This window comes from Psammomys obesus, unplaced genomic scaffold (genome assembly GCF_907164565.1).
Source record: "Psammomys obesus unplaced genomic scaffold, mPsaObe1.curated_primary_1811, whole genome shotgun sequence".
NCBI lineage: Eukaryota > Metazoa > Chordata > Mammalia > Rodentia > Muridae > Psammomys > Psammomys obesus.
This window is the reverse complement of record NW_026592890.1, coordinates 3,606,309-3,633,631: the sequence shown is the minus strand read 5'-3', so window position 1 is coordinate 3,633,631 and position 27,323 is coordinate 3,606,309. Positions and strand designations below refer to the sequence as shown.

The 27,323-nt window shown below is 37.8% G+C and overlaps 1 protein-coding gene across 3 annotated transcripts in view; it reads right to left on the bottom strand.

Annotated features, from left to right (window-relative positions):
* Scaf8 (SR-related CTD associated factor 8) overlaps positions 1–27,323 on the bottom strand; it is a 187,751-nt gene that overhangs the window by 130,475 nt on the left and 29,953 nt on the right. For all 3 annotated transcript variants that reach the window (XR_008721138.1, XR_008721137.1, XM_055615991.1), the window contains exons 4-12: positions 24,028–24,189; positions 20,133–20,286; positions 18,917–19,047; positions 14,908–15,084; positions 13,581–13,660; positions 11,483–11,600; positions 4,357–4,488; positions 3,850–3,962; positions 2,399–2,592 (exon numbers count right to left, since the gene is read on the bottom strand). Coding sequence is in view for 1 of the 3 variants with exons in the window: in XM_055615991.1 (XP_055471966.1) it covers positions 2,399–2,592; positions 3,850–3,962; positions 4,357–4,488; positions 11,483–11,600; positions 13,581–13,660; positions 14,908–15,084; positions 18,917–19,047; positions 20,133–20,286; positions 24,028–24,189 (1,261 nt within the window). In the remaining 2 variants the exon portion in view is untranslated. The remainder of the gene's footprint in view (positions 1–2,398; positions 2,593–3,849; positions 3,963–4,356; positions 4,489–11,482; positions 11,601–13,580; positions 13,661–14,907; positions 15,085–18,916; positions 19,048–20,132; positions 20,287–24,027; positions 24,190–27,323) is intronic.

Sequence of the window (27,323 nt, the reverse complement as noted above, 5' to 3'; positions counted from 1 at the left end):
CAGGAAATAAGCCAAGACACAAAAAGCATGAAATGTTCTCTCACTACTAGGGAGAAAGCAAAGAACATAAGAAAGGGAGAGTCTCAAACCTGAAAAAGCTATTGAGGAACACACACAGGCTGATAGTCAGACACAAACAGCTCTGAAAAAAGGAAACTTGCCTGCAATGCATACATGAATATTTGTAAAGAAGTCTAAGCATGGATATGTTTAACTTCAGAAGAGAGAGCAAGAGACCTCAAGCATAGGTGCCGAGAATACACAAAAGAACAGAAGTCATAAAAGAAGATGAAAAGCTGTTTTGTTTGTTTGGACTCCATACAGTGTTTCTTACATGGCTGAGAAGTGCACAGGTGCAACTTTCCCTGTCTATTGCAGTAGGAAGACCATTTTCACATCTAAAAGATCCCAGCACCTGCTCTTCCTGAGAGGGCAACTGTGGAGGCTAAGCTTGCTTCCTAATGCCCTAACATTGCAGCAACAGGAATAAGACATCAAGAGTCACTGATACATCTACTACACTGGGCCATTTAGAATGTTTTTTGGGTTTTGTTTTTTTAATATTTTCTGGAGGGAAGGGCTATATAACCTGAGTCTCCACTTTCTTCTTTGAAGCAAAACTACATGAAATTATTCTTAACATGTAACATGCATTCCTATATGTAAAATAAACTACTCTTTTTAAAGAGGAATAATGTTCTATAGCATTAAATACAGTTAAATAATAATTACTTGAGTTTTATATATGTTAATTGCCTAATTTAATCATTACATGGTATACGTACGTACAAAAATAATATATGGAACCTTGTAAGTATGTATAATTATGAGGTATCAAAAATAATACATTTGGGGGACTGAAGAGAGGGTTCAGCAGTTAAGAACACAGCTATTCTTACAGGAAACCCAGTTTTAGTTCCTACCACACACATGGCAGCTTACAACTGTTTGTAACTCTAGTTAATAAGGATTCAACATTCTCTTCTCACCTCCATAAGCACAAAGTATGCAAAGAGCATGTATTCATACATGTTGACAACACACTCATATAAATATATAAACACAAATCTTTCTTAAAACCACACAATTTTTAAAAGAGAAAAACGGATTCCATGCCTGTGCCAATTTAACACATGGCTATCCACAACAATTCTTTATGCGAGGTATCTTATTTGAAGACCACCAGAAAGTAACACTTTTTTTTAGCTCTTGGGCAAAAATGACAATTTCCTCTCTATCATATGCTTCCTTGCTCAGCTGTAATGTTAGTTCTCCCTAAAAATGATAACAGATTACTCCCCAGGCAGAACCTGGAAGAAAAACAACTCATTTTGTTGTACTTAATGATCCTGACCCTCGCCAACTCCTAAAACAAACCCTACCATGAACAAATATGTTTAAGTACACATATTAGATAAAATACAGAGGAAAACGGGTTGTACTACAGGTATTTCTCTTCTGGTACAAAACTAATACCTAGCTGGTATAAAACCTGGGGTTTAATTTCCAACAACAGCAACAGTGCACATGCATACACACATATACAAACATACACACACACAAAATGACCATATAAATACATAAAAATATAGTGCGGGGGGGGGGGGGGAGGAGCCGGAGAGATGGCTCAGCACTTAAAAGCACTGGCTGCTCTTCCATAGGTCCTGAGTTCAATTCCCAGCAAACACATGGTGGCTCACAACCATCTATAATGGCATCTGATGACCTCTTCTAGCGAGCATGGAAAACAGAGCACTCATGTGTATAAAATAAACAAATCTTTCAAAAATATATATAGCAAGATATATCTCTGTGCACCAATTACTCCTACAAATTTGATTACTCACATCTCTTCAGTTACTACTGACAGTAATCACTGTGTCATGTTACAGATATCAGCCTCATGTGTTTCCAGTACCCTTGTCCAAAGCATATTTTACAACTTGCATTAAATATCCTTAATAATCTTACATACATCTGCTAATAAGCTTTTCTTCCCCAAAAGCCTGAGTCAAAGCCTCATCAAGACCCTCCCTTTTTAGTCTCTCACTCTCAAAATAAAAATGGGTAAGAGATTTTTACAGCAGAAAGCTAGTTTGTCTGTTTGTTCTAGGGAAGGGAAGACCTTCATCACATGTAGAGACCAGAGACCAACCTTAGGTGATTCCTCAAGCACTGTCCAGGATGTTTTTGTTGTTGCTGCTGTTGCTGAGGTACAGTCTTCTGCGGGCCTGAAACCCACCTGTTGTCCACCTTTTCAGGCTTTTGCGTTGAGGCTCAAACCCAGGTCCCTATGCTTCTGCAGCAAGCACTCTGCAACCCTGAGTCCTCCACAGCCACGGAGAACTAGTTTCCAATACTGACTCTAAGGGAAGCTTGATACAAGCTTATAACTCACCACTTAGTGTTTTTGATCTGACGGGAGGCAATCCCTTTTTCTGTCGTTCTTTCTCCCTCTCTCTAGCTCTTCTCTCACTTGAATATGAGCGTGATGATTTTCTCTTTCTTTCTCTCGAACGGGAGCGAGATCGCTTCCTGTGCTTTCGCTTTCGAGACCCAGATCGTGACCTGGACCTTCGTTTTCTTGGTGACCTACAAAAATATAATATATTAATTTTAATTAATTATATTTAAATTAAATATATTTAATTTAATATAAATATATTTATTTTAATATAAATTATATATTTTTATATATATTTTATTATTTTATATTATATATATTTTATATATATATAAATATATATTTATATTTATTATATTTTATATTATATTTATATATTATATTTATATATTTATATATTATATATATTATATATTATATTTATATATAATATATATTTTATATTATATATTTTAATATAAATTTAATATAAATTTAATTTAAATATAATTTAATTTAAAATATAATATATAAAATAGAAATATTTTATTTCTAATGACAGTATTATGTTTCAAACAAATCTTCCAATTTGAAATGAAAGAGAAAAGGCAGCATTTATCATATTTAACCACCTCTTAAACTATCCTATAGTATAATCAACTATTAAACAAGTGTTCCACTGTATTCTTGAGCTATGGATGGCCACATTACTGATACCAGATGACTGATTCTGAGATTTTATTCATTTAAAACACAGGGGGAAAAAAAACATAATTCAATAAAGGGCCTCGCTTTCTCTTAGCTCATTTCTCTTTAGCTCATTTTCACATAGAATAGGAATAAAGATCAAAGAAAATAAAAACTCAGGTAACCCAAATGTTACATATTTTCTTTAAAAAAAAAAAAAAGCAGAATACGTCTAACACAGAGGACACCATGTAATCCTGTTTAATGTATTTTAACTTCTAAAATGTTGTAATTCTTGACTTGACAATACAAGCTGATGCTGAGTCCTTTTTATTTACTGTGCATGCTTATAAGCATGTTCCTATCTAAAGGTGGAAAGTAAGAATGTCAGAGAAGAGTGACTTGGTTTTGATTATAGGATGTGTTGGTAGTATACTTAACATTCGCAATACCTGCTTTGGGGGTGTCTGGGGAGATACTTTTGGTATTGCTATACAGTTATTTGGAATTCAAGAAATACAGCTAGACTTAGTGACTGTTCATCACCACTAATCCCCAAGTAAGGTATTGTGCTAGTATCAACTAAAATTAACTATAATCCAAAAATTACATCACAACAATAGCTGTTACATAAAGTATGCAAATAGCGCGTGAACAAAGGCTATCTTCTGGTTTTAGTTTTTAATTACTTTCCCTGATACTGTTTTTTAAAATCACTAAGTACTTCCTTTGATCTTAATGCAAAGAAATAAATCAAACATTAAATATTATTACAGAACCTTGATCGAGATCGTGAATGAGTTCTTGATCTTGAGCGAACAGCTACTTTCTTAGCTTCTGGTTCAAAGATCTCCTCTTCAACAACATCTTGCCCTTCATCAATATCCATATCCTAGGAAAGCAAAGTTCAGGGCACATGAACAAAAACAAGTTAATATTTAGGATACAAGTGGAATTCTGCCTTTAACAAGTTTGCAGTGCGCATTAATGCCTTGGAGTTAACAGATGTGGGTGTGTGGAGCATGCACAAGAAAACTACCTTCAGAACATAGCACATTCACAAAGAACATTTACATGGTTAAAAGACTTTGAACATTTTTGTTTGTTTTCATTTTTGTAAAGACAGGGTTTCACAGTACAATCCTGGCTGTTCTGGATCGTACCCTGTAGTCTAGGCTGGCCTCGAACTCTGGCCTCTGTCTCCCAACTGGCAGGATTAAAGGCATATACTACCACTGCCTGGCTGACTTTGAATGCTTATGACTCAGAAAAGCAGTGACTTTTACCTGTTGCTGAATGTCTATGGAATCATCTAAATTTGCTTCAGGTTCCAGAAAATGCTGCTGGCTACTTCCTTGTGAGGGGGAAGCTGAGTGCTCGGACCCAAATGTTCCCTCCTGGCTATCTTGAGGAGTTGCCTGTTGAGAACAAACAAATGTTCTGAGACATTATTACAAATGAAAAGTTGAATACAGCAAATATCACAATAAATGCTTAAACGGAATCATATTCATGAGAAAACATTCCTAGAGTAATCCATCTGAAGTTGTACTTTGTATAAATCCAAGTCTACTTTTAAAAGGAAAAGTTCTATAGAGGGTACTTATATGTATTTGTATGAAATGGTTAGAGGACGTAAGTCTTCAAGTACATTTTTTAAGTGGCAAAACTATTAAGAAGTAATACAGAGATAATTAATGATGATTAATCTACAACTACATGAATAATTAGTAACAACAAAATACTCTAAAGGTCCAATTAAAACTTTATATTCAAAAACTTAAATCACATTTATGCTTAGAAGCGAAATAATACCTAAAAGTCACTACCAAAATTAGTGATTTAGGCAAAACTATTCCCACCTAGAGTCTTCCCCAACTACTTCCTCTAAGAGTTCATAGAACAGTTACAGAAAACACAAATAAAGACAAACATGCCCCACGGTCAATACTGTAACGATAGGCAGTAATAGTGCAAATTTGCTGTGACTGAGTATAGACCTGAGTAACAATTTAAATACTGACTTAACTAAAACATGAAGTAACCCACTATGGAGAAAAGCAATCTGGTAGAAAATCTTTCTAGAACATGACCTAGGAATCTAGGAAGTAGCAGATTCCTACTAGTACACTGGCTAAAAACAAAATAAAGAAAAGAACAACTACATGTTCATATTTTCTTGTTACACACTGCTCAGAAACAGCTCTCAAATGGAGGAAGTAGTGCACACACCTTAGAGATGCAGAAGCAAATGGAGACCATGGGAAAGATCTGACTCCCAAAAAAAACAGACAGCAATGTACATGCTTCATATAATCCAGAAAGAAATAAGCAGCTCTGATTTAAACCTACTTAAACCTAAGAAAGTCTATTTGCCAAACCTGGTTAGATATGCCCTTAAACCCAGAACTTGGGTTTAAAGTCGTGCGTATCTTTGCCTGATCTACAGTGAGTTCTAAGACAGCTAAAGCTATATGCAACCCTGTCTCAGAAACAAAGGGAGGGAGGGAGGGAAGCAAAAGCTAGTCAGTCAACGCAATTAAATAGGCAAGCACAGGAGAGAAGACCTGTTGGTGAGGGTGAGCGTTGCGTCTCATGCTGATACTCAGCTAGCCAATAACGCAGACCTTAAGAAATGTCATTAGAAGCCAGTGTCCTTCAAATGTCGAAGGGCCACAGGGCAGTCAGCTCTGCCTCAGCTGCATCACACCGTCTCTACGGGCTGTCTATGTACTGGGTCACCTTACAGAGAGAATATGAACCGTATTTGGTCACAGGTAAATGTGTCAGAGTAACCCTGAAGTTGATTAACTAGTCTTAGGAATTCATATCATCTTAGTATGTATGTATATTTTTCTAAAGTTCAGTGAATGGTTTGTTTCAAGTTCAGAATGTGAGGACTGGCAGGACAGTTCAATGGCTAGAGGTACGTAGAACAAGAGAACCAACTCCCACAAGCTGCCATCTAAATTCATAAGGGAGCACCCCCATGGTAAACTAACCAATCAAAAAAATAGTTCATACCGTGCTTTTTACAAAAGTGAACTCACACTGGCTACAATGTGATAGCATATAAGGGTATCTTAGGTATATGTTCACATACCATTACAGTAAGACAACGTTGGTGCACGTTTAGAATCTCTGTAGTGCTTAAACTGCATTAAGCCAACTGGCATGGTAATTTGTTTATGAGGAAATTTAAAGATGTTACTCTTAGAAGTAGTGCATTTTACAACTAGAAAAAAAAACATAAGATTCAGGGCAGAGTTTTAAATGACAATTGTTAAGTCCCTTTGCGTCTGAGGAACATGCAGTTTTGCTTTATTTTGTTGCAAAGTTGGCAAATGCGCATTAAGCAACAGTCAGAACTGACAGACCAGTGTCTCCCTAGTCACAACAGAACCCAAAAGGTTGTAAGTAAGTGTAAGCTTTGTTTTTCTTTCCCTGGACTTTACAGTAATGGGTGTTCCGCCCGAGTGACTGTGTGTGAAAACTGCACATGCACTGCCCAAAGAGGCCAAAAGAGGGCACTGGATCCCCTAGGGCTGGAGTTGCAAACTGTTAGGAACAGATGTGGGTGCTGGAAATCTAGTCTGGGTCCTCTAGCAGAGCAGCCAGTGCTCTTAGCCACGGAGCCATCTTTCCAGCCCCATGTAAGTGTAATCTTCCAGAACAAAGCAAACAAACGTGTTTCACACCCAACTCTAGCTGAAATGTTTAAATGATAAAGAACAAGACCGTTGGCCACAAACAAGGAAGGTTTTCACTGCTAAATTCTATCGTCTGTGTTTAGCCTTCTTTGAATGTTAGATATTTAAGATTTAGACAGCAAAGACAGCTCACAGACATACACACTCACCAATAATTAAAATTAAAGCAGGCGAGAAATGAAAAAAAAAGCATATTCTAGATAATAATGATGACAGAATTTAAAAAAGCAAAAACATCATAACTGTATCTGTCAAACCAAACAACTAGTAAGTGGAAAGCATACCTGTGCACCCAAGAAGAATAAAAGAAACAACTAGTCACAACCAATCACCCCAAAACGACATTATCTTGATTTTGGATCAAAAACCTAGAATGTTCCACTTTCTTAAAAGGAGTATCACCATTTCAACTTAGCTGGCAGAAAAGAAAATTCACAAACTGAAATTATATAAAAATTAGTTAAGTTCTCTATTCCTTTAGTCTTGCTTCTATACTCAGAAAGTATCCACTGTATCTAGGAGGGAAATGACTTTTTTTTTTGGTATAAGCCTGATAAAAATGTCTAGTCTCTATAACTACGTATTCACGATGATGATAAAGTTTCTAATTCTCTATAATTCTGGTCTTTTTTTTTGGGGGGGGGGGTGGGGGGGGTGGGTGGGTTTGGTAATTAGAAACATACTCCAGTTTTTCAAGTGTTTTTAAACCTTTAAAATGCTTTCCTTCTTATTCCTGGGGCCTGGACCCCAAGGTACAATGCTGCTATGGCTGACCTGCATGGAGAAAGGTGGCATCTACCTTTGTTTGGGATAGTTATATGGATTTAATATTAACAAATGTGCTTTACTTTTCTGCAAATGTATGCTATTGTGTGTTGTTAAAGATTTAATTTAAAGCTGGGCATCGTGGTACATGCCTTTAATCCCAACAACTGGGTGACAAAGGAAGATGGATCTCTGTGAGTTGGAGATCAGGTCTACCCAGTGAGTTCCAGGATAGCCAGAGCCATATAATGCCATCCTGTATCATAACTGACCACTCCTCAAAAGTATTTATTTTTATGTATGTGTATGCATGGGCATGTGTGTCCTGGGCATCTTATCTGAAGCTGAAGTATTGGGTGTAAACCACCCAACACGGGTTCTAGGAGACGACCTCTGGTCCTCTGCAAGGAGAAGCAGGTACTCTTGAACATGGAGCCATCACTCTTTCCATCTTGAATCACACAACTTATACATATACCTGTCACCCAGTTAGCATCCCGCTCATTAAGTCCGTCAGTTTCACACTGTTCACTTCAGACATTAACAAACCATTGCTTGTCTATTTATTACTTTACCAGGTCTGTGGTGATTTGAATAGGTATGGACCCCCCCTCCCCAGACTCACATGTTTGTATGCTTGGCCATTTAGAGTAGCATTATTAGGAGGAGTGGCATTGTTGGAGTAGGTGTGGCCTTATTAAAGGAAATGTGTCACTGTGGAGGTGGGCTTTGAGGTCATATGCTCACGCTAAGCCAGTGTGGCACAGTTTCCTTCTGCTGCTTGTGAATCAACACGTAGAACTCGTACCTCCTTCTCCAGGACCATGTCTACCTCAATGCTGCTATGCTTCTCACAATGATGTTAGTAGTCTAAACAGCTAAAAGTATAAGCCAGCCCCAATTAATTATTTTCTTTTATTATGAGAGTTGCTGTGGTCATGGCACCTCTTCACAACAATAAAACCCTAACTAACATATAAGTTGGTACCAGGGACTGGGCTATTGCAGTGATAGGCCTGACCATGCTTTTGTCTGGAGGAATGTGGATCCTGGGACTTTGGATTAGGAAAACAGTGGAATGCTTTAAGTGGGGCTAAATGGGCCATCTAGTGGGAACATGGAAGCCAGTGGTGTTGAGGGTGATGTCAACTGTGGGGACGCGGCTCAAGAGGTTTCAGAAAATATTGGTATGTGGCCTAGAGACTGTTCTTGTGATTTTGGCAAAGAAAGAGACTGCTTTTTGCCTTTATCCAAAAAGTTTGCCTAAAGCTACATTGAAGAGTTTTGAATTAATTTCACTGGCAGAGGAAAGCTCAAAACAGGTTAATATTGTGTTTATCATGTGGCTAATAGTGTTCATTCCTAGGAAATTCTGTAACAAAACGGAGCAAGCTGAGAAGGAAAATACAAAATGTTCAGGTTCAGGAGAAAAGGGATACCAGGAAGCATAATGGAGCTGAGTCCTGTGTCCAAGGAGATAAAATCCTGATGTTAAATGAAATAAAGGAGCAGTGAACTCAGGGCAAGATACCACACAGCTAAGCTCCCACCTTGTGAAAAGCAGTTCAAGAAAAGTGAAAAATTAAAAGCTTAGGGCAAGGTATAGTAGACATACCTTTAATCCCAGCACTCAGAAGCCAGAGGATGGTAGAAGTTCAAGGACAGACTGGTCTACAGAGCAAGTTCCAGGACAGCCCAGCTTAGTCAGTGAAGGAAACCACCAAAAACGGAAAGCTGGTGAAGATAAAATTAAAGAGGGGGCCGTGTACTATGCCCAACAAGCAGCAGAACCTGGCAGCTTTGGCTACGTGGTTCTGGCTGTAGAGTCAAGGAAATAAGATAGGGGTTACAGAATCTCCCTGTATGGCTAAGAAAGCCGCTGAAGCCAGGTAGTCGCAGGGGTGTCCATAGATGGAGGCCTACAGATGCCCCTGTGTGAAGCCTGGATTCCCTTAGAGATGCCAGAGCCATGTAATACCTGCCAAGAAGACCTGCTAACAGGGAGTATAATGAGCCCAAGAAACAGAATTGTGTTGCAGTCACTAATGCTGAAAGGGAGGGAAGGTCTGCAGAGTGCTCTGATATCACAGAGATGCAGAATTTGGGATTTGCCCAGTTGGCTTTCAACTTGCTTTCATCCAGTATTTCCTTCATATGCTCCCTTCCCTACGTTTTGGAAAATAATGCATATCCTGCGCCATTATGTGTTGGAAGTATGCGATCTGCTTTTTTATTTTACAGAGGATTATAGTTAAGAAACTGCATAAATCTCAGGAGACTTTCAACTTTGGACTTCTCAATAACTTTGAAAGTGGTAGAAACTATGGGAACTTTTAAGGTGGAATGCATTTCCGCATTCTGATGTGGCTACAAGCCTATGGAAACAGGGAGTGGATCTGAACAGGAATGGGCCCCAGAGACTCATGTGTGTGAATGCTTGGCCATGGAGACTGGTACTATTAGGAGGTGTGGTCTTGTTGGAGGAAGTATGTCACTGTGGGAACGACTTTGAAAACTTATACGCCCAAGCAAAGTCCAGTGCAGCACACTGTCTACTGATGCCTATGGATCAAGATATAGAAATCTTAGCTCCTTTGCCATCACTATGTCTGACTGTACAAACTAAACCTTTGTGACTATAAGCCAGCCCCAATTAAATGTTTTCCTTCATAAAGGTTTCCATGGTCATGGTAACAGCAAAGAAACCCTAACTAAGAGTTTGTCTTTTATCATTAGACAAACTTTGGACAATGGCAACCTAACTTCTGTTTCTTCCAAAGGGGTTTTATTGGTAATGTGACAAATTTTTGAAGCTAATACATGAGAAATTGGCTCCTTTTTTTTGGTTGGTGAGACTCTTCAGACTTGGTTTCCTCAAACACCCAGCAGCTTTCATGAGAGAGCCCTACCTTGGCTTACTCCTTCTGCTAAACCTGACTCACACAGCTCGGCCTGTTACACTTACAGCTGGTATGTGCACAAAGCATCACTTCTCATCTCTATTAACTTTGCAGTTACTATCTTGTATGACTGACTCAAACATCCCAATTTTTGTCTTTTTGAACTGTTAATATGGTTTTAGCTGGAAATGTCTCTTACTCAGACAAATTCAGTCAGAACTCATTCATCAGATCAGGCTGTGTCTGTGAATTCTACTAAGTATCACTTGAATACCTCCACTTTACGCTGTTTGCACTTACAAGATCAAGTTCAGTCGCTAACTGCATCTCAAATTGCTCTGAACATCAAAAGTCCTCTTCCACGCTGCCAGCACCCTGCACTGTAATCTCTATTACAGAGACTGTAGAATTTGTGTTTCTATACTGTCTGGGGTCAGAACCACTTTCTTGTCCAGGTTTATATGTGTCACTTTCCTAAAAATGTAGTCACCCATAATATATGTTTGTAGGTTGTTTTAAAATCATGACTGATAGATACCATTAGCTGCATACTTTGCATTAGCTCTTATCGCATGATGCTTCAACTTCTTTTGGAGTAAACAGGAACCGTGGTACCTGCCTCATTAAAGCCAAGTTTAAGTATGCCTCTCCTATGAGTAATGAGGTTCCTACCACATAGTATTAGCAGTGAAATTTTTAGAAATCAAAGATGGTAAACTATTTAGACACTACCATCATCCATGTAACTGGCATTACCTTCCTAGACAAGGAAGTAAAGCAGAAAGAGAAAACATGAAGCTTTAATGCGTAACTGTCTGCTATCTACCATGAAATTCATTTTTATAACAGGGTTTTTGTTACATTGCCAGAGGACTTTTTATTTGTTTGATGATAGGAACACCTACAATGGTCTTTGAAAGGAAATACCTTAGAAAAGACATGAAGACGAATGAATAGCTCCAACCACTAAGAATGAACACCCAAGCGCCCCACAGAATGCCCATTTGCAGAGCGCAGTACACGCAGGAAGCACAGACCTTCTGAGGCTGCTGCTGCTCCAGGAGCTGCTGCCGCAGCTGCTCCAGGTTCTGCTGCTGCAGCTGTTCCGCTATCTGATGGAAGATGGAGTTGTTCACAGACTCGGAAACGTGAGAGCTAAAGTGAAAAACAAGAGTGAAGACACATGTTAAATGCACAAAAGGTAACTTCAAAGTGAGTAGTCAGAGAAAACAAAAACATCATGGACAAAATATCCTCTATTACAGTGATTTCTTTTTGAAATATTAATACTCAATGGAATACTTAGAGCATTAATACACCAAGAGAGAAATATACTCAATAATATTTCAACAAACAAGCATTAGAGATGCTCTGTTACAGAGCTGACATCACTGCTTCATGCTGCGTACATGGGTATGCTGTACATATAAATTAGTGACTTTTATTAGAGTACTATAATACTTGTAAACACTTATAAAAACAGCAAAAATATGTAAATATTGTCAATTTGAAATAACTCGTGTTTAACTGTGGGACAGTGGAAAATCTCCTATCAATCAGTATGTGTAAAATCTTCAATAATCACTGCCCATAAACTTTATAGAGTATGTTCCCCTTAAATAAGCATCATGGGATTAGATGTGTTAACAGAAACAGACAGTGTTTAGATAAAAGAGAAAAATAATAATATAACTATACTCTGGGAAAGTCACACCTGGAATTCTGGGTGCCATAAGGTAAGACATGAGAAAAAAGATGGCATCCCAAAAGGGGCAAGCAGGATGGTGAGAGGTCTTGAAACAGTTGAAAAAAAGAGTACATCATCTGGAGCAAATAAACCTATGGGGAAGAACGATATCTATCTTCAAATACTGAAAGGCTATGTCTTGAAAGAAAATGGAGTCAATTTATTTCATTGCTTCAAAACACAACTTTGGATTGATGTCTAGAAAATGGTGGAAATCGGTTCAACAGAACATGTAAGACTAACAGTCAACACAAACTCCTGGGAAGGTGGGAAAGCACTGACTCGACACAACAGGACTATTAAGAAATTCTTAACACTATATGACCTCAAACGTCTCTTCCAACTACTGAGAATCCGAAATTCTATTTTTAAACTTGTCAAGAAAAGTCCCTGTGTCCAAAGAATGTATTTTGTGTATCTTATACATTACCCCAGTATATAGAAACTAATACCATCTGTTTGAATGAGATCCCAAAAGCTTTCAGCAGTCATGCTCCCTCGCCCTCTCTCCCAACTTCCACCTCTCCCACTCTCCTACTGGTCTTTATAAAACCTCTCATAAGACATAGGATTCTTACAACTGTTTAAGGGGGAAAAGTCAGCCAGGCGCAGTGGTGCACACCTGTAATCCCAGAACTCAGGAAGGCAGAGGCAGGCAGATCTCTGAGTTTGAGGACAGCCTGATCTACAAAGTGAATCTAGGACAGACAAGGATAGTGTCTCAAATAAGAAGGGGGAGGAGTATCACAGATTTAAATAAAAATACAAATTCCATTTATTTAAATAAACAAAGCCCATATAGTTTCAAATCTTTTGCTTGTTTGTGTTTGTTTTTATTTATTTAATGTACGAAAACACTCTGTTTGCGTGTATGTCCGCATGCCAGAGGAGGGCATCAGATCACATTATAGATGGCTGTGAACTACCATGTGTTTGCTGGGAACTGAACTCAGAACCCCTGAGCTTTTAACTGCTGAGCCATCTCTAGTTCCAATCCTTAATTCTAACTAGTTTAATGTAGTTCTCCGAAACTGGCATACTTTCTAGAAGTGGACTTTGACGGAAGCACCTGTCCTCCTATTACAAAGATTCGTGCAACTAAGTTATTTCAAGCCAACAGATATAAAAAATATCACAACAAGACTTAATAATGCTTATCAATTTAATTTTGATATATCCCAACTATTTGCAAAGATCTGAAAAAGTCCAAATAATTTAGGGCATATTAAGATAGCAAGTCCACCACCCTCCTTAATTTTGGTGTCTATTGTCTGAAACAGCACCCCAAATGATGAAAACCTTACTCTGTTAGGGCTGTTAACATCCCACCCAGTATTTAGAACAACAACAAAAGAGCATACAGGTACAAAGCAACACATAATTCTTACAGTTGAGGAGTAGGCATTTCCTTCTTGGATTCTTCACTATGCTCAGAATCTTCCCCAAAGTCAAACCTATCCATCAACTTCTAAGAAGGAGAGAAAGAGACAAATTAAAAAGCGCTCCCCACGGGTACACTTCAAATGCTCTCTGTACCGTGAAGTGTTGTGTGCCATTTTATATTATACCACAGCAGAGTAAGGCATGTTAAGTGCACGCTTTTAGAGTACTAGTACTGTAACACACAGCTGTCCCCTCACACATGTTCATCCACACAACTTCATTTACTCATGAACCAGTGTCATTTGAAAATATTATTGCTGTGATTCTCCAGGAGAAATCACAACCATATAGTTTCATTATATCACTGTTTTTCTATTTTCACTGTGCTTGACTTATTTATTAAGCATTATCACAGTATGTGCAGATATCTGCATGTGGTTTAGTACTATCTCTGGTTTCCAGGCTCCTCCAGAGGTACAGGAATGAGCTGAGGACTTGAGGGGACTGCTGCATCATCATACAATGGAATCAATTTTGACAAAGGCAAAAAATACACTAAAACAAAGTTTTGGTTTTTGAGACGTGGTTTCTCTGTGTAGCCCTGGCTATCCTAGAATTCACTCTGTAGATCAGGCTGGCCTCACTCAGACTCAGGGATCACCACCTGACTTTACCTCCCAAGTGCTAGGATTAAAGGTGTGTACCACCATGCCCAGCTCACAAAACAATATTTACAGAAAATGAAGGATTATCAAACTATAACCTAAAAAAAAAGCACTGAAGAGCATAATTAACTAGTCCTACTAAGAACTTCATGTTAAAATATGGTCCAGCTATGAGGACCAAACAGGAGGAACTGGCCAAATCATTATTCAAGAAATCAGTATTGCTTTTTCTATAAAACTAGTAACAGAAATAACACACACACACACACACACACACACACACACACACACACACACACACACACACACACATTTCCAAGCAACATTCCTGACAACCACAATGAGTGTATCAAACAAAAATTCATAAAACAGCCTTAATTTTAAAAACACTATTTTTCCATAGTTAAGCTTACACATAAAACATAAAGTAATGTCAATTTAGAAAATTGTCCTTTGAGCTTGCACATACTCGTTATTTTACCAGGTCAAATTACAAAAGACAGACCACCATGGTCAGCACTTGGAGGCTGAAGCAAGCAGATTATGTATTAAAAGCAAACATGGGCTACACAGAAAGGTCAAACACATACAGTATAAAATAAATAAAGTAGAATCTAAATGATGCTACATAAAGTTTATCAGTTCATATCAGTATTTTAATCACTACCTTATTGAAAGAGACACCCTGATCCAAGGGTGTAAGCGTGTTGGCTGCTGCAGCTGCGGCTGTAAGTTGTGCTGTGAGTGCTTGCAACTGAACCACAAGACCAGCATCCAAGGCCTGCAGGATGGAAGGCTGGGGCTTTTGCTGTTGTATCTGTAAGGTTTGTATTAGCTGCTGAAGCTGGAAGGGAAAAAATAGTTTCATAATTCTGGGGTGGTACTGGGGTTTTATGAATAAACAGTTTTAACTAATAAATTTTACCATCCTTCTGAGAAAATGTTTTTATATGCTGTGGTTTGAATGAGAAGTGTCCCAATAGATATGTGTCTGTGAACATTCAGTCCTCCTGATAATGGTGCTGTGTGGTAAGGTTATTAACTCTAGAGGGAGAGGGGGTTGCAGCACTTGGTCAGCACTTGGAAGGAAGCACACCAGTGGAGGCTGCAGGCGGGTGTGGAGAGCGTGCAGCCTGGCCGAGCTTCCACTTCACATTATGTGCTGGGTTTGCGGTTGGCGTTGTGATCTCCAGGCTTCCCGTGTGGCAACTTTTTGCTCTAGATACCTGCTGCCATGCTTCTCTTACCACTGTGGATTTTCTTTCTCCCTCTGGACATCTAAGCCAAAATAAACTCTTCAATGAGTCTACTTTAATCATGGTGTCCTAACACAGAAATGAAAAGTATTAACAGAAGTCAGACAACCTAAGGACATGAAACACTAATATGTCTTGCAGGAACAATGGAGGCTGAGCGGCTGGAGCATAAAAAATAAAAAAAAAAAAAAAAATTCAGCCACGATGAAAACTGTCCAGGAAGTACTTCCTCAGGGTCAGCACGGAAGCTGTGGACAGCAGGCAGCTGAAGCTGCACATCAGGTATCAGGACAATTTGGCAAACAGTGTCTCCCCACATGGTACTGGCTTTAAATGATTGAAGGGATCACAAAAAGAAGCTAAAAAGTGGCACTATGGAAGCTAGAGATGGCTCAGCAATTAAGAGCAATGGTTGTTCTTCCAGAAGACCCAGGTTCAATTTCCAGCACCCACATGATAGTTCACAACCATCTGTAACTACAGTCCCAGGCACCCAACAACCTTTTCTGGCCTCTGGAATTACTAGGCAAGAATGTGGCTCAGACATTCAGGCAGAACACCCGTGCACATAAAATAAAAATAACGAGTGACACTATGTGGCAGGGTCAGACTCTCTAAAGACAGGAAAGGCCACTGGCAAAAGTGCAACCTCAGTTGCAGTGGTGACCCCAGCATACTAGAGATGACAGGATTGTGGCAGCTGTGGTAGAGCTGCCTTGAGTCTATGAGAGAAGATTTTTGTGTACTGTGATTGGCAGAGCCAGAGAAATGGAACTGTTCAACCCTTTGGAGCTAGCCCAAACCATGAGTCAGATACTGAACTTTCTTTACACTGCTGGATATTCGTTTTAGTTTGCTTGGACTGTTAACTGCCCTGGTTCTTCCTTCTTGGAATAAGAAAGTATACAGTGTAGCAGGGTGGTGGTGGCTCAGATCTTTAATCCCAGTACTCAGGAGGCAGAGGCAGGCAGATCTCTTTGAGTTTGAGGCCAGCCTGGTCTACAGAGAGTCCAGGCCAGCCCAGGATACAGTGAGAAAACCTGTCTCAAAAACAAAAAACAATCAAAAAAGTATACAATGTAGTTTGGAATTTACAGGAGCACACAATGAAGAAACCTATGAATTTTTAAAGAGATGCTGGCCTCAGTGTTGAAATGTTTAAAGCTGTGATGTATTTTATATTATGACTTAATGTAAGATTTAGTGAACCAACAAAAGAAACTTTATGGTTTAAAGTGGTGTTTGCTGTGTCAAAATTAACAAAGGATGAAATATCATAGTAAAGATTTTAGGTGTCAACTTGACATAAGCTTAGTGTCACCTGGAAGAAGGAATCTCAAGAGAAGACCACCACAATCAGACTGGCCCGTGGTCCTGTTTTAGCAGTATATTCTTAACTACCATTTAATGTAGGAGGGCCCGGGTCACTGACAGTGGTGTCACCATTAGGCAAGAGAGAGCTTGGAATGTATGAGAAAGTTATGTGAATGTGAGTCGGAAAACTCCATGGTCTCTGCTAGCTCCAGGAAGCCTTGGTTCCTGGAAGTGTAAGTCTCTTGCAAGTGTAAGCTCAAAGAAACCTTATCTTCCAAAGTTGCTTTGGTCTGTGCTCACCACAGCGTAAGAACAGATGAAGTAGGTAGAATGTAAGCCCTTGGAAAGCTTGGCCTACTTTTGGAAAGTCATGAGCATTATTCACAAAATAGTCAACCTCTAGCAACGGAACAGACAATTCCTCCCCAGTTGGAGGCTTCCACTAAGCTCCTCATTCTTTTTCAGTTAATCACACAAGGCTAAGCCCTATAGGACAGAAGCTTTTCAATCAATCTGAGCAAATGTCTGAGAACAGAAGAGAAGCCTGATCAATAGGCAGAGTCGGAGAATCAACAGAATGTGCCACTAACGATGAGCATAGCAAACTACAATTTCAGCAATGCTTATTCCTGCCCTTCACCCATCTTTAAGAAACAAAACACAGCATGACGATGAAGAAATGGCTCAGTGGTAGCATTTGCCACACTTCCAGAGGACTCAGGTTTGGTTACCAACACCCATATCAGGCAGGTCCCAACCACCTGCAACCCCAGCTCCAGTTGACCAAATGCCCTCTTCTGGCCTGCAGATATACACATAAATAAAATAAAATCTTAGAAAACACAACAAAACGGAAACACTTAAGAAGGCTGGTGAGGCATGTCTGTGGGTAAAGGTGCTTGCTCTCAAGCCTAAGGACCTCAATCCCTAGGAACAACAAGGTAGAGGAGTGAATCAATGCAGACAAACTGTGACCTCCATACACTTAGGTGCATTCACACACAAGAAAACACATATGGTAATAACATGTGTATGAGCCTATAGGAAGTCCCTGGTGCATACAAATACAAGGATTATACTGAAGTTGAGGCAGTAACCCTCAACTATAGAACTACAGTTCTATATAAAACTGAGTGAGCAGTGAGCTGTACTAATGCTCTGCAGCAAAGGAGGCCAGTTACAATTGACAATGATTATTTTAACACATTGAGGAAAGAGAATGTGACTGTTCACAACCAAAAGATGTAATAAATAGCTGAGATGGTAAATATTCCATTTACCCCAATCTGAACATTGCAAATAATATACATGCATTGAATATCTTATTACTGCTTCATAAACACACAACCGCCTTGTTAATAAAACAAAAACCATATAGTTTACTTTTTATAATTTGTAACTGTCAGTAAAGATTAGAAAAATGAAAATGACAAAGCTACTATTAACTGCTAGCATGAGAAGGTATAAATACCATTCAAGTGGCAGTAAATCTCAGATCAATCTTAAAACAGCAATAATAGAAAACAAACTAGAGCCATGCAATTATAAAAACATTGTAATATTATTATAATATTGCATATTATAATACAGTAGAAAAAACCAACATGAACATGGCCTCTACCACTAAGGTCAACAATGACATAAAAGCATTAGAATGAAGAGAACAGCATAGGAAGAGAGGGGAAACAGAGCTGCCCTACCCCTCCTTCACACAACTCAACCATTCCTCTGACCTCTCCATTTCCCTCATGACTGTTAAAATCACCACAGCAGTAACTTCTCTACAGTGACTTCATAATCTGTTGGTTTCTGCCACAATGGCCACAGGAAGCAACCTGTTTTATCGGTGGGATAGCAATGGCACCTAACAATGATTGGCACAAGCTATGTGCTACCTCAGCATTCTGATATAGAAAAAAGCTTACAACAGAACAAGATAATGTTCACAGTGAGTTACCAAGTGAGAAGTACAAGTTGCAAATGTAACTTAGAGGTTATAAGTGCAGTGTTTCCACTGTTAGAAGGAAAGGACAACCTAACTTTAAGACAGTATGCTGTGGAAACACAGCATACTGAAGCTTCTTGAACAACACAAGGACTGCTCACCTGTTGACCTTGAGGACTCTGTAAGATCTGAGCAACAGCTGCCAGCGTGTCTGTGTTTGTTATCTGAGACACCCATGGATCAGGTAAGCCTTGGACCACATTAGCTGGAGTAACAGGTGTCACAGGTGTTCCTTTTAAGAAAATAACATCACACAAACACACAAACAAATCCAAAAATGAAAGTAAATAAACAATACTTGAAAAGGTAAGGAGATTTATTCAGTTAATATATAAAATATAAGCAAGCAGTATGTTTTCACTTTATTGCCTCCATCCTGAAAACCACATAGAGCTTTTATGTAATTAGGCAGTTTTACAAACAGGAAGGAAATCCTCCACTCCAACTCCTATAGGATATATCCACAATTCTCTTCAATAAATTCAGCTATGACTTTAATGAAGCCTGTCATCAAAGGTCAACTACAGAAAATTCCTTAACAGGGGAAATAACAAAAATACAATCTTTCCTGGTAAAAACTATGAGTTTGTATAAGATAAAAGCATTTTTTTGGTTCAAAACTTACTTATATATAAACATGTTTATGGACAGGTGTACAACAAAAACTACATACCAAGAGGTTAATGAATGTTAGGTTCAGAGCAAAACTGAAACTATAGCGTAAGTGTTCCAAGAAGATAAAATTTTGAGATAATTACATTAAAGCAACCTTGGCTTTTAAGCAATTTTTGAGTTCTTCTTAAAAAATTATATCCTCCAATTTCCTGTAAACATCAAGTTAGGTTATATATACAAGTTTCAGGAGTTGCAGACAACCTAAATCAGGAAATTCTCATTGAGAACTGGGATGTGGCTCAGTGAAAGAGTGCTTCCTAGCATATGCTAGGCCCTGCATGCAATCCCTGGTAGTGCTAAACAAAACAAAAATGAACTGTAATAAATACATTTTCCAAAATATATGTGTATGCTTCTTGTGATTGAAAAATAAAATAAAATCAGTTTTTAAATTTTGTTTTCTAAATTTTAGATTAACAGCAAAAACAAAACAAAAAAAAGTTTTATTTCATGAACTTAAAAGAGATACACCTGCCTTATCTCCCCAGTATAAGGATTAAAGGCATATACCACTGTTTTTCTTCAATGACCTAGTACTGGAAAAATTCCTCTGTGCTGTTACCTTGTCATTTTACAAATGAGTGACAGGGTAAGGAGTAAGACCTGAGTCTCAGACATTGAGTCTGCATTATAGTCACATACCTGGAGTATTGCTCATAGCTGCCGTGGTGCTGGCCAAAACAGGGGTGACAACGGGGGGAGGAATCCCTGCTGCCATATCCAGAAGAGGCTGGATAATCTCACTCTTAAAAACATTATTCTTCTGCCATAAGTTTAATACTCTTACTATTTTACTCTAGAAGAATAAAAAAAAAAAAAGACTTTAAATTTTTTGCTTTAAAATGTTAGCACAACTCATTTCACAGATTATTTGAGCATAGGATGTAAAGAAGATTAAAATATATGGTAAATTTCATCTCGAAAACTGTTTTCAACTACTACACATTTTCTAACTTTTTCTGCTTTCAAATTCTTAGCACACTCACTTGATAGAGGTTATGTAAGTATACAATGTAAAGACATTAAAACACTTCTATGGTAAGTTCCAATCTGAACTGTTGTTAACCATTCTGCAATTCCGAACTTTAGGCAATAGGGTACACAAGACAGCTACACAAGAAGAATGAAAGTTGCGTTTAAGGTATGCAGGTAACAACCAGGCTCCACCTTCTATGTATTCCAAATCATGTGGAATTGATAACAGTCACCTACACAACTGCCCTGAACTCCCACCTTTCCATGGGTCCCAGGGTCAAATGAAGGCTCCCTGGCCTCAACAGCAAGCACTTTACTCACTGGGCTACCGCATGTGCCCGGCCCTAAGAACTCCAAAGGCAAGCTCAAGTTCTATCTCAATATCATGCACACACACACAAAGGCGAAGTTAACCCTGACTCGTACAACGCTTACCTTCTCAACTAGCAAGTAACTTCAGGACAAAGTCCTCAGCTAATGTGACTCTTAAACAAATTTCACTTTATAAGCTATTTAAATAACTTTAGGGAGGGCATTTCTCCACTTAAGAAATGTAGGTCAGCGCCTGTGTTCAGCCTGTTTCCCTGACCAAAAGAAAAAGGACAATTTACCAAACTCAATTCCTGTCTAACAACCTTGCCATAAATGTACTTTAAACCCAAAACAATATACTTCTCAATGCACAGCATGAGTCACAGGCCTCTTTCGTCACTGTTCCTACCTACTCTCTCTAGATGGGTAAAGTCAACACTCTACTGGCATTATTCAATTTGGCCCTCAGGGTAAGAATTATATTCTCTAGCAATAAAAGTTTTACATAACTTCATGACTTAGAATACGCCGAGTTCTTTATCACTCTGCAAAAATTAACCCATCATTTGTCTCTTTCCAACAGGCCCTTTGACTACAGCTGTGCATCCAATTCATTCACTCCTCAGTATCAACCCACTCCTACAGTTATGTCATGCTGTGTTTCAACCTAGCACTGTTCTCTACTTAGGGTAAGTCTCATTTTTCGTGAGGTCCATGCAAACATGTAACCTTTAAGTAACTCCTATAAAATTCACTGACATATGTGCCTGACACTTCTCATTCACTCTGGTCCTAGGCCAATCATGTCAATAAATTTTACAAACATTTAAACTCTCAGTTTTATCATTTACAAAGAAAAAAACAATACTACAACAAATTTTTCTTGTTCGTTTCCTGAATTGTGACTGTAAACAACAATCTGCTGCTAGCATTTGCAGATCTTAAGCACAAGCGCCTTGTGGCAAAGGCACAGGATGTCATCAGTCATAGCTCTACTTCAACTTACTTGGAACCCTCATCTTTCTCCAATAGAGAACTCACATGCAATCTCGTCTTAGTTCTCAAATTCTATTAACATGATTGTGTTACCTTAAATAAGGTACCTTAAACAAGGTAACTCAAACTTGAAAAGATTGGGGTGGTTATACAGATCTCTATGTCACAATCAAGAATACTAAGAGCTGGTATTAGAGGTATTTAAGTGTCTCCTTATTTCTAGGATGGGTTTACAGATCCTGGAAGCTACAGGTCTGCAGGCAAGTACAAGCCCAACAAGAAAGGGAGTTCCAAGATATTTCACCATATTTTTTTTTACCTTAAAAGGCTTTATTTTAAATAAACATCAATTATACCCACTTCCTGAAATATACATGTTTTACTCAGAGTAAAATCACCTGAACCCATACAAAGAATAAAAGCTATCCTCTTAATGTCAACATAGAACAATCTGATAACCAAGAACTACCAATTACTACCATTCTAAGGCCATTTGCTACTTTAAGAAAAAAAATTAAGAGGGTGCTGTCAAGCATTGTCAAAGAAAACATTATATGTTATGTATATATACTAGCAAAGGTAACAATTTTAAAAATAAAGATTTTAGCTGGGTGGTGGTGGCCCATGCCTTTATCCCAGCACTCCGAGACAGAGGCAGGTAGATGTCTCAAGTTCAAGACCAGTCTTGTATACAAATTAAGTTCTAGAGACAGCCTGGGCTATACAAAGAAATCCTGTCTCAAGCAAACAAACAAACAAAATAAAAATAAAGATTTGGTTCAATTTAAATAACATGAAGTTACATTAAATGTGCAAATTTTTATACTACAAATGATGCCTAAGAAAAATTATACAAAAAATGCTTCAAGCCTTCTGATTCAACTCAGAAAGGACTGGACATTCTCTTGGCTTATGTAAATATTTCTCAATGTCTGACCAATTATGTTCTCTTCAAAGTAACAATCCCATGTCCCTCCCTTTACTACTGAGATTATAGATTCATCTAAACTTTCCTCGTGTGGTTTGTAGAATGCATTATCCATAAAGACTGTCCTGAAAGGTGTTAGTCATGAAGCCTACAAGATTAAGATGCATTTGTGCACTGTAACTGCCAGAAATTTAAAAAAAAAAATTAGAATGATTTCTAAACCAATGCTGCTAGTTACTACTTCAAATTAATGAATTCTTTTGCATGGGATTCCATTTTAAGAACTCGTTAAGGTATGTGACTGAAAATCTGAAGCATTCTTTAGAACTACCAGCTACTAAAATAATTAAAACAAAATGCAAGAGCTGCCAGAAAGTATATCCAAGTATATTTACAAAGAATATGCTATTGATAAATTTATCAGCGTAATATTAATAGTGATTAAAAATAAAATTACAATCTTGTTGTAAGTTTCAGATTTATGATTCTTCCTTATAAAAACCTTCACCCCTTTTTCTCTTTAAATGTGTGTGAGAGACAGAGAGAGAGATTCAGGGAAACAGACAGACACAGAGACAGAGAGACATACAGAGAAAGGCAGAAGAGGGTGCTGAATCTCCTGAAATTGGAGTTACATACATTTGTGAGCTGCCTGATAAAGGTACAGAGATCAACATCACAGTGCTCTGACAGGAAGTAGATGTTCTTAACAGCTGAGGCATCTCATGTCCTTGTTTACACACTCTTTACCTTTTTCTAATTTAAAAACAGAAAAAAAAATAACATATCCCTTCCAAATCATTATCAACTTCAATGACTTTCTAGTAATTTCAGCAGAGATGTGAAGGGCATCATCTCCCTTTAATCCTAGCTCTGACCCTTTACCTGCTAACTACAGAATACTTACACACACTAATATACGAGTGTTGGTCTTCAGCACTTAAAAAATTAGAACAAAAAAGTTTGATGTGTACTGTTCTATAAACTAATTGGCAGATCCATTTTCCCCAAAACAGAAATATAAACAGCAACTCAATAACCACAATCCTAAACTGATTATATGCACGACTAAATGTCTAATATAATTTCAAAATACTCCTGTAGCCAATTTCTTTTTTACTGAAGTTGTTTCAATAAATTAAAAAGTAACAAAAGCAACTTTATCTTTCTATTCTTTCAAGTTGTAAGAGTAAATAGAAGTATGGCTGTTATAATTATTAAGGTTCAGAGTAACTAAGCGTGAACATCAACACAAGGTCACAAACTGAAGCAATCTAAAGACTGTAAGAAGAGTAGCATGTCTCCTTTAACAGAGTAATACCATACCTTGTCATCCCCAGGGCAACGATATAAATTCTGGAAAGTGCTAATGATGTTATTACTAAATCTGGGTGCAAACACATCCTTTTCTTGACCAAACTGATGCCGGGATTGTCGCACAATGGAGTCAATAACATACAGTCCAGGTACCTTGTATTCTGGTTTACACTGATGAGAAAAGAGTGAGAAGGGGAAGGAAATAGAAAGGTAAAATCCTTGACAGAAAACAAACATTATAAACCCTACTCAATGAACAAGCAGATTCCATCAAGTCCTTACCATCTATATCTGGAACGATATCTTAAAGAACAGAATCTACTTTGGCTACTCAATGCATTCAGGTCAATTGCCATTTACCCAAGTTCCAAACTAGCACTGCATAAACCGATTAGAATGACTAAGAACAACCTGATAAGGAAGACATTGTTACTTAAAAAAATTATTTAATGATTTTGAAAAGCTAGAACAATAGAAGCAAAATAGGAAAGGGTTAGAAAACACTACGCAAGCATGCATTAGACTCCTCCCACTTCTGTATCAGTAAAAGAACAAATGAAACATATATATATGTATATATATACACTATGTATGTGTATATATACATAGTTTGTGTATATATATACGTATATATACACATACATACATAGTATGTAAGTATATAACGTGCCAAATATAGCTGCCCAAAGTTTAAAATTATATCAAATAACTCATCTATAAAGGAGACATGACACGACCACCATAAAAATTCTGGGAAAATTTGTAATGCCAAAACATGCAAATATTTTCACAGTACCCCTACTGAGTCAGTATCTTTCAACTAACTTATCTATGATCTATTTTGTTAACTAAAGGTTCTTGATGTCTGAACACAGGGTTTTCTGAGCTTATGTATTTGAAAGCAAGCTTTCTACTCTAGAACAAGAAACCTAAGAAAACTTGCTTTTCTTTTTCTTTAAGTACTCTCTCTATATGGGTACTCTGTGTGTATGTGCAGCACATGCATAGCAAGCACCTGCAAAAGAGAGACGAGGCTGGATCCCCTGGAAATGGCATTACAAATGGCTGTGAGCTGCTATGCAGGTGCTGGAAATAGAACCCAGGTCCTCTGCAAGGGCAGCTGCTCTCAAACACTGAGTCATCTCTCCAGGCCCAAAAAATACTTGCTTTAAAAACATTATGTTGACTAACACAAAATTATAGTTACAAAGAAGGATCTACTTCTGGGTAATATTACATTCAAATGTATTTTCTTAAAAGCATTTAACAAGCTAACATAAAACAACTTTTGGGACTCTACATATGTAAAATCACACACAAGGCCTACATAAAATCTGTTAATATAACTTTTCTTTTTAAAAAGTTTCTCGTTTTAAAGTAAGTATCTGAAAACACATTTTAAAAGTTCCACATATCATAGTGAAAAAAAACAATCCTTAGGTCACCATTTAATGCCAACAAAAGCTTTTGAAATAAATTTACAGCCATCCCAATGAATAAATTAACCGTGTAAAAAGTCTAATAGACACTTAGTATGTTCTTTCAGATTTCCTTAATGACCTTTATCAAGTCAAGAAAATAAAGAGAAGAATTAATTCAAAGAAATTGATCAAGATTTTTTTGCGTCTAAATGCTTGAAGTAGTCCAAAGTAACAATAAAGGTGGTGTCTGAACATCTAAGATTTGAATAAACTAAAAAATCAAAAATCAACTCTTTAAAATTTGCTCTTTTGAAAGGCTGAAGTCATTCCCTGAACCCACCTCCACTGGAGCATCCTTTCAGTTCATGTGTCTGTCATACTTAAACCTGCCTACCCAGACAACGCATTTCAGAATATTACTTTTGTAACTTAATGAAAGTGAAATTCACATGGTTAAAAATAAAAATTGTCCAGTGATGAATAAGCAATGACTTATTGACCTTATGTTGCCATTTTAATAATCTCACAAATGCATTTTACAGAAAGAATCACAAAGTGCTAATGGGACAAGTTAGCACTAAATAATAAGCTAAGCGAAGCATGTTGTCAATGTGGTTCTTACAAGGTATTTTCCCTTGACTTATAGCACACAGCTTCACAGTGCATCAGCGCCTACCCCAGAACAACTGCCCCACGGAGAAACAGGAAGACTGAAGCTCAGAACTGCACAGCACCAAACACACTCCTTTCGTTACACAAGCCCACCCTGCATAAACACACCGCAAGGCAGGGTCCCTAACACTCGCATATGCCATCTGACCACCCACAGAAAAGCAAAATGTTTTCATTTCCTTTTTAAATAATACAACAGTAGGTCAACACAAAATAAGTAAATACTTAACAAAAAAATTGAAAATTCTCACAGACTGAAAGTAGGATTTCCTAAGCTTCTCTGACATTTTAAATCTGAATTATTTTGCTGTTGATGACATGGTTTGCATGCTTTTAAGACTTAGTCTCACTATGTTGATAGATAGGCCTGAGTAGCTCCTGAGTAGCTGGGATTACAGAGATATACCACCATGTCTAATCTCATATACTTTAATGTTGTTAACATGTTAAATTATCTGAGATACACCATGTTCAAACAATACTGGGATAACTTTCAATCTCTCAAGCTGTAGCAAAACGCTCTCTGATTAAGAGAAAGGTAAGAACGGAGCAATTACACCTTTAGCTGTACTTGTGAGATTTGAATTATGTCCAAGTTGGCATCTGTAGCTATCATCAGAGTGACAAAGAGCCCTTTGAGCAAATTCAGCACATTCTTTGCAACATGTAAACACACTTCACTCAGTAATTCCATTCAAACTTGAGCTGCTACGTTCAAGTATTAAACGGCACCATTAAAGAAAACAAAACTAGACTGGGGAAACACAAGGGGCTGAATCTGCAAATAACTGAGTGATGCTGCTGGTGGCTCTCCCAGGATACAGCTGAGGTGATACCATGTGGGCAATTTTTCTTCTATCTGAAAAGCTGGTCTATGAACCACCAAATTTTAGTGGTATAAAATTTGAATTTTGAGCTACAGGGTGGATACAAAGTGAATAAACTATAATAAATAAAAATTTAAAAAAATTAAAAATTTAAATTTTGGGCAACTTTAGCTGTGTTATTAATTTTGGGTTTGGTTATAGAAACTAATATTCTGTAAATAATTTTAAAAAGAAGTCACACTTATTTTAACACCAAAAAGAGACAAAACAAAGTTGGACTGTGTTACGGGGGCATAAAAAAATGCAGGAGATTAAGAGGTAGCTGGCTTCAGTCTAACTGCAAGAAATGAATGGCAATTACACAAGTCTTCTCCTTATAAAAACG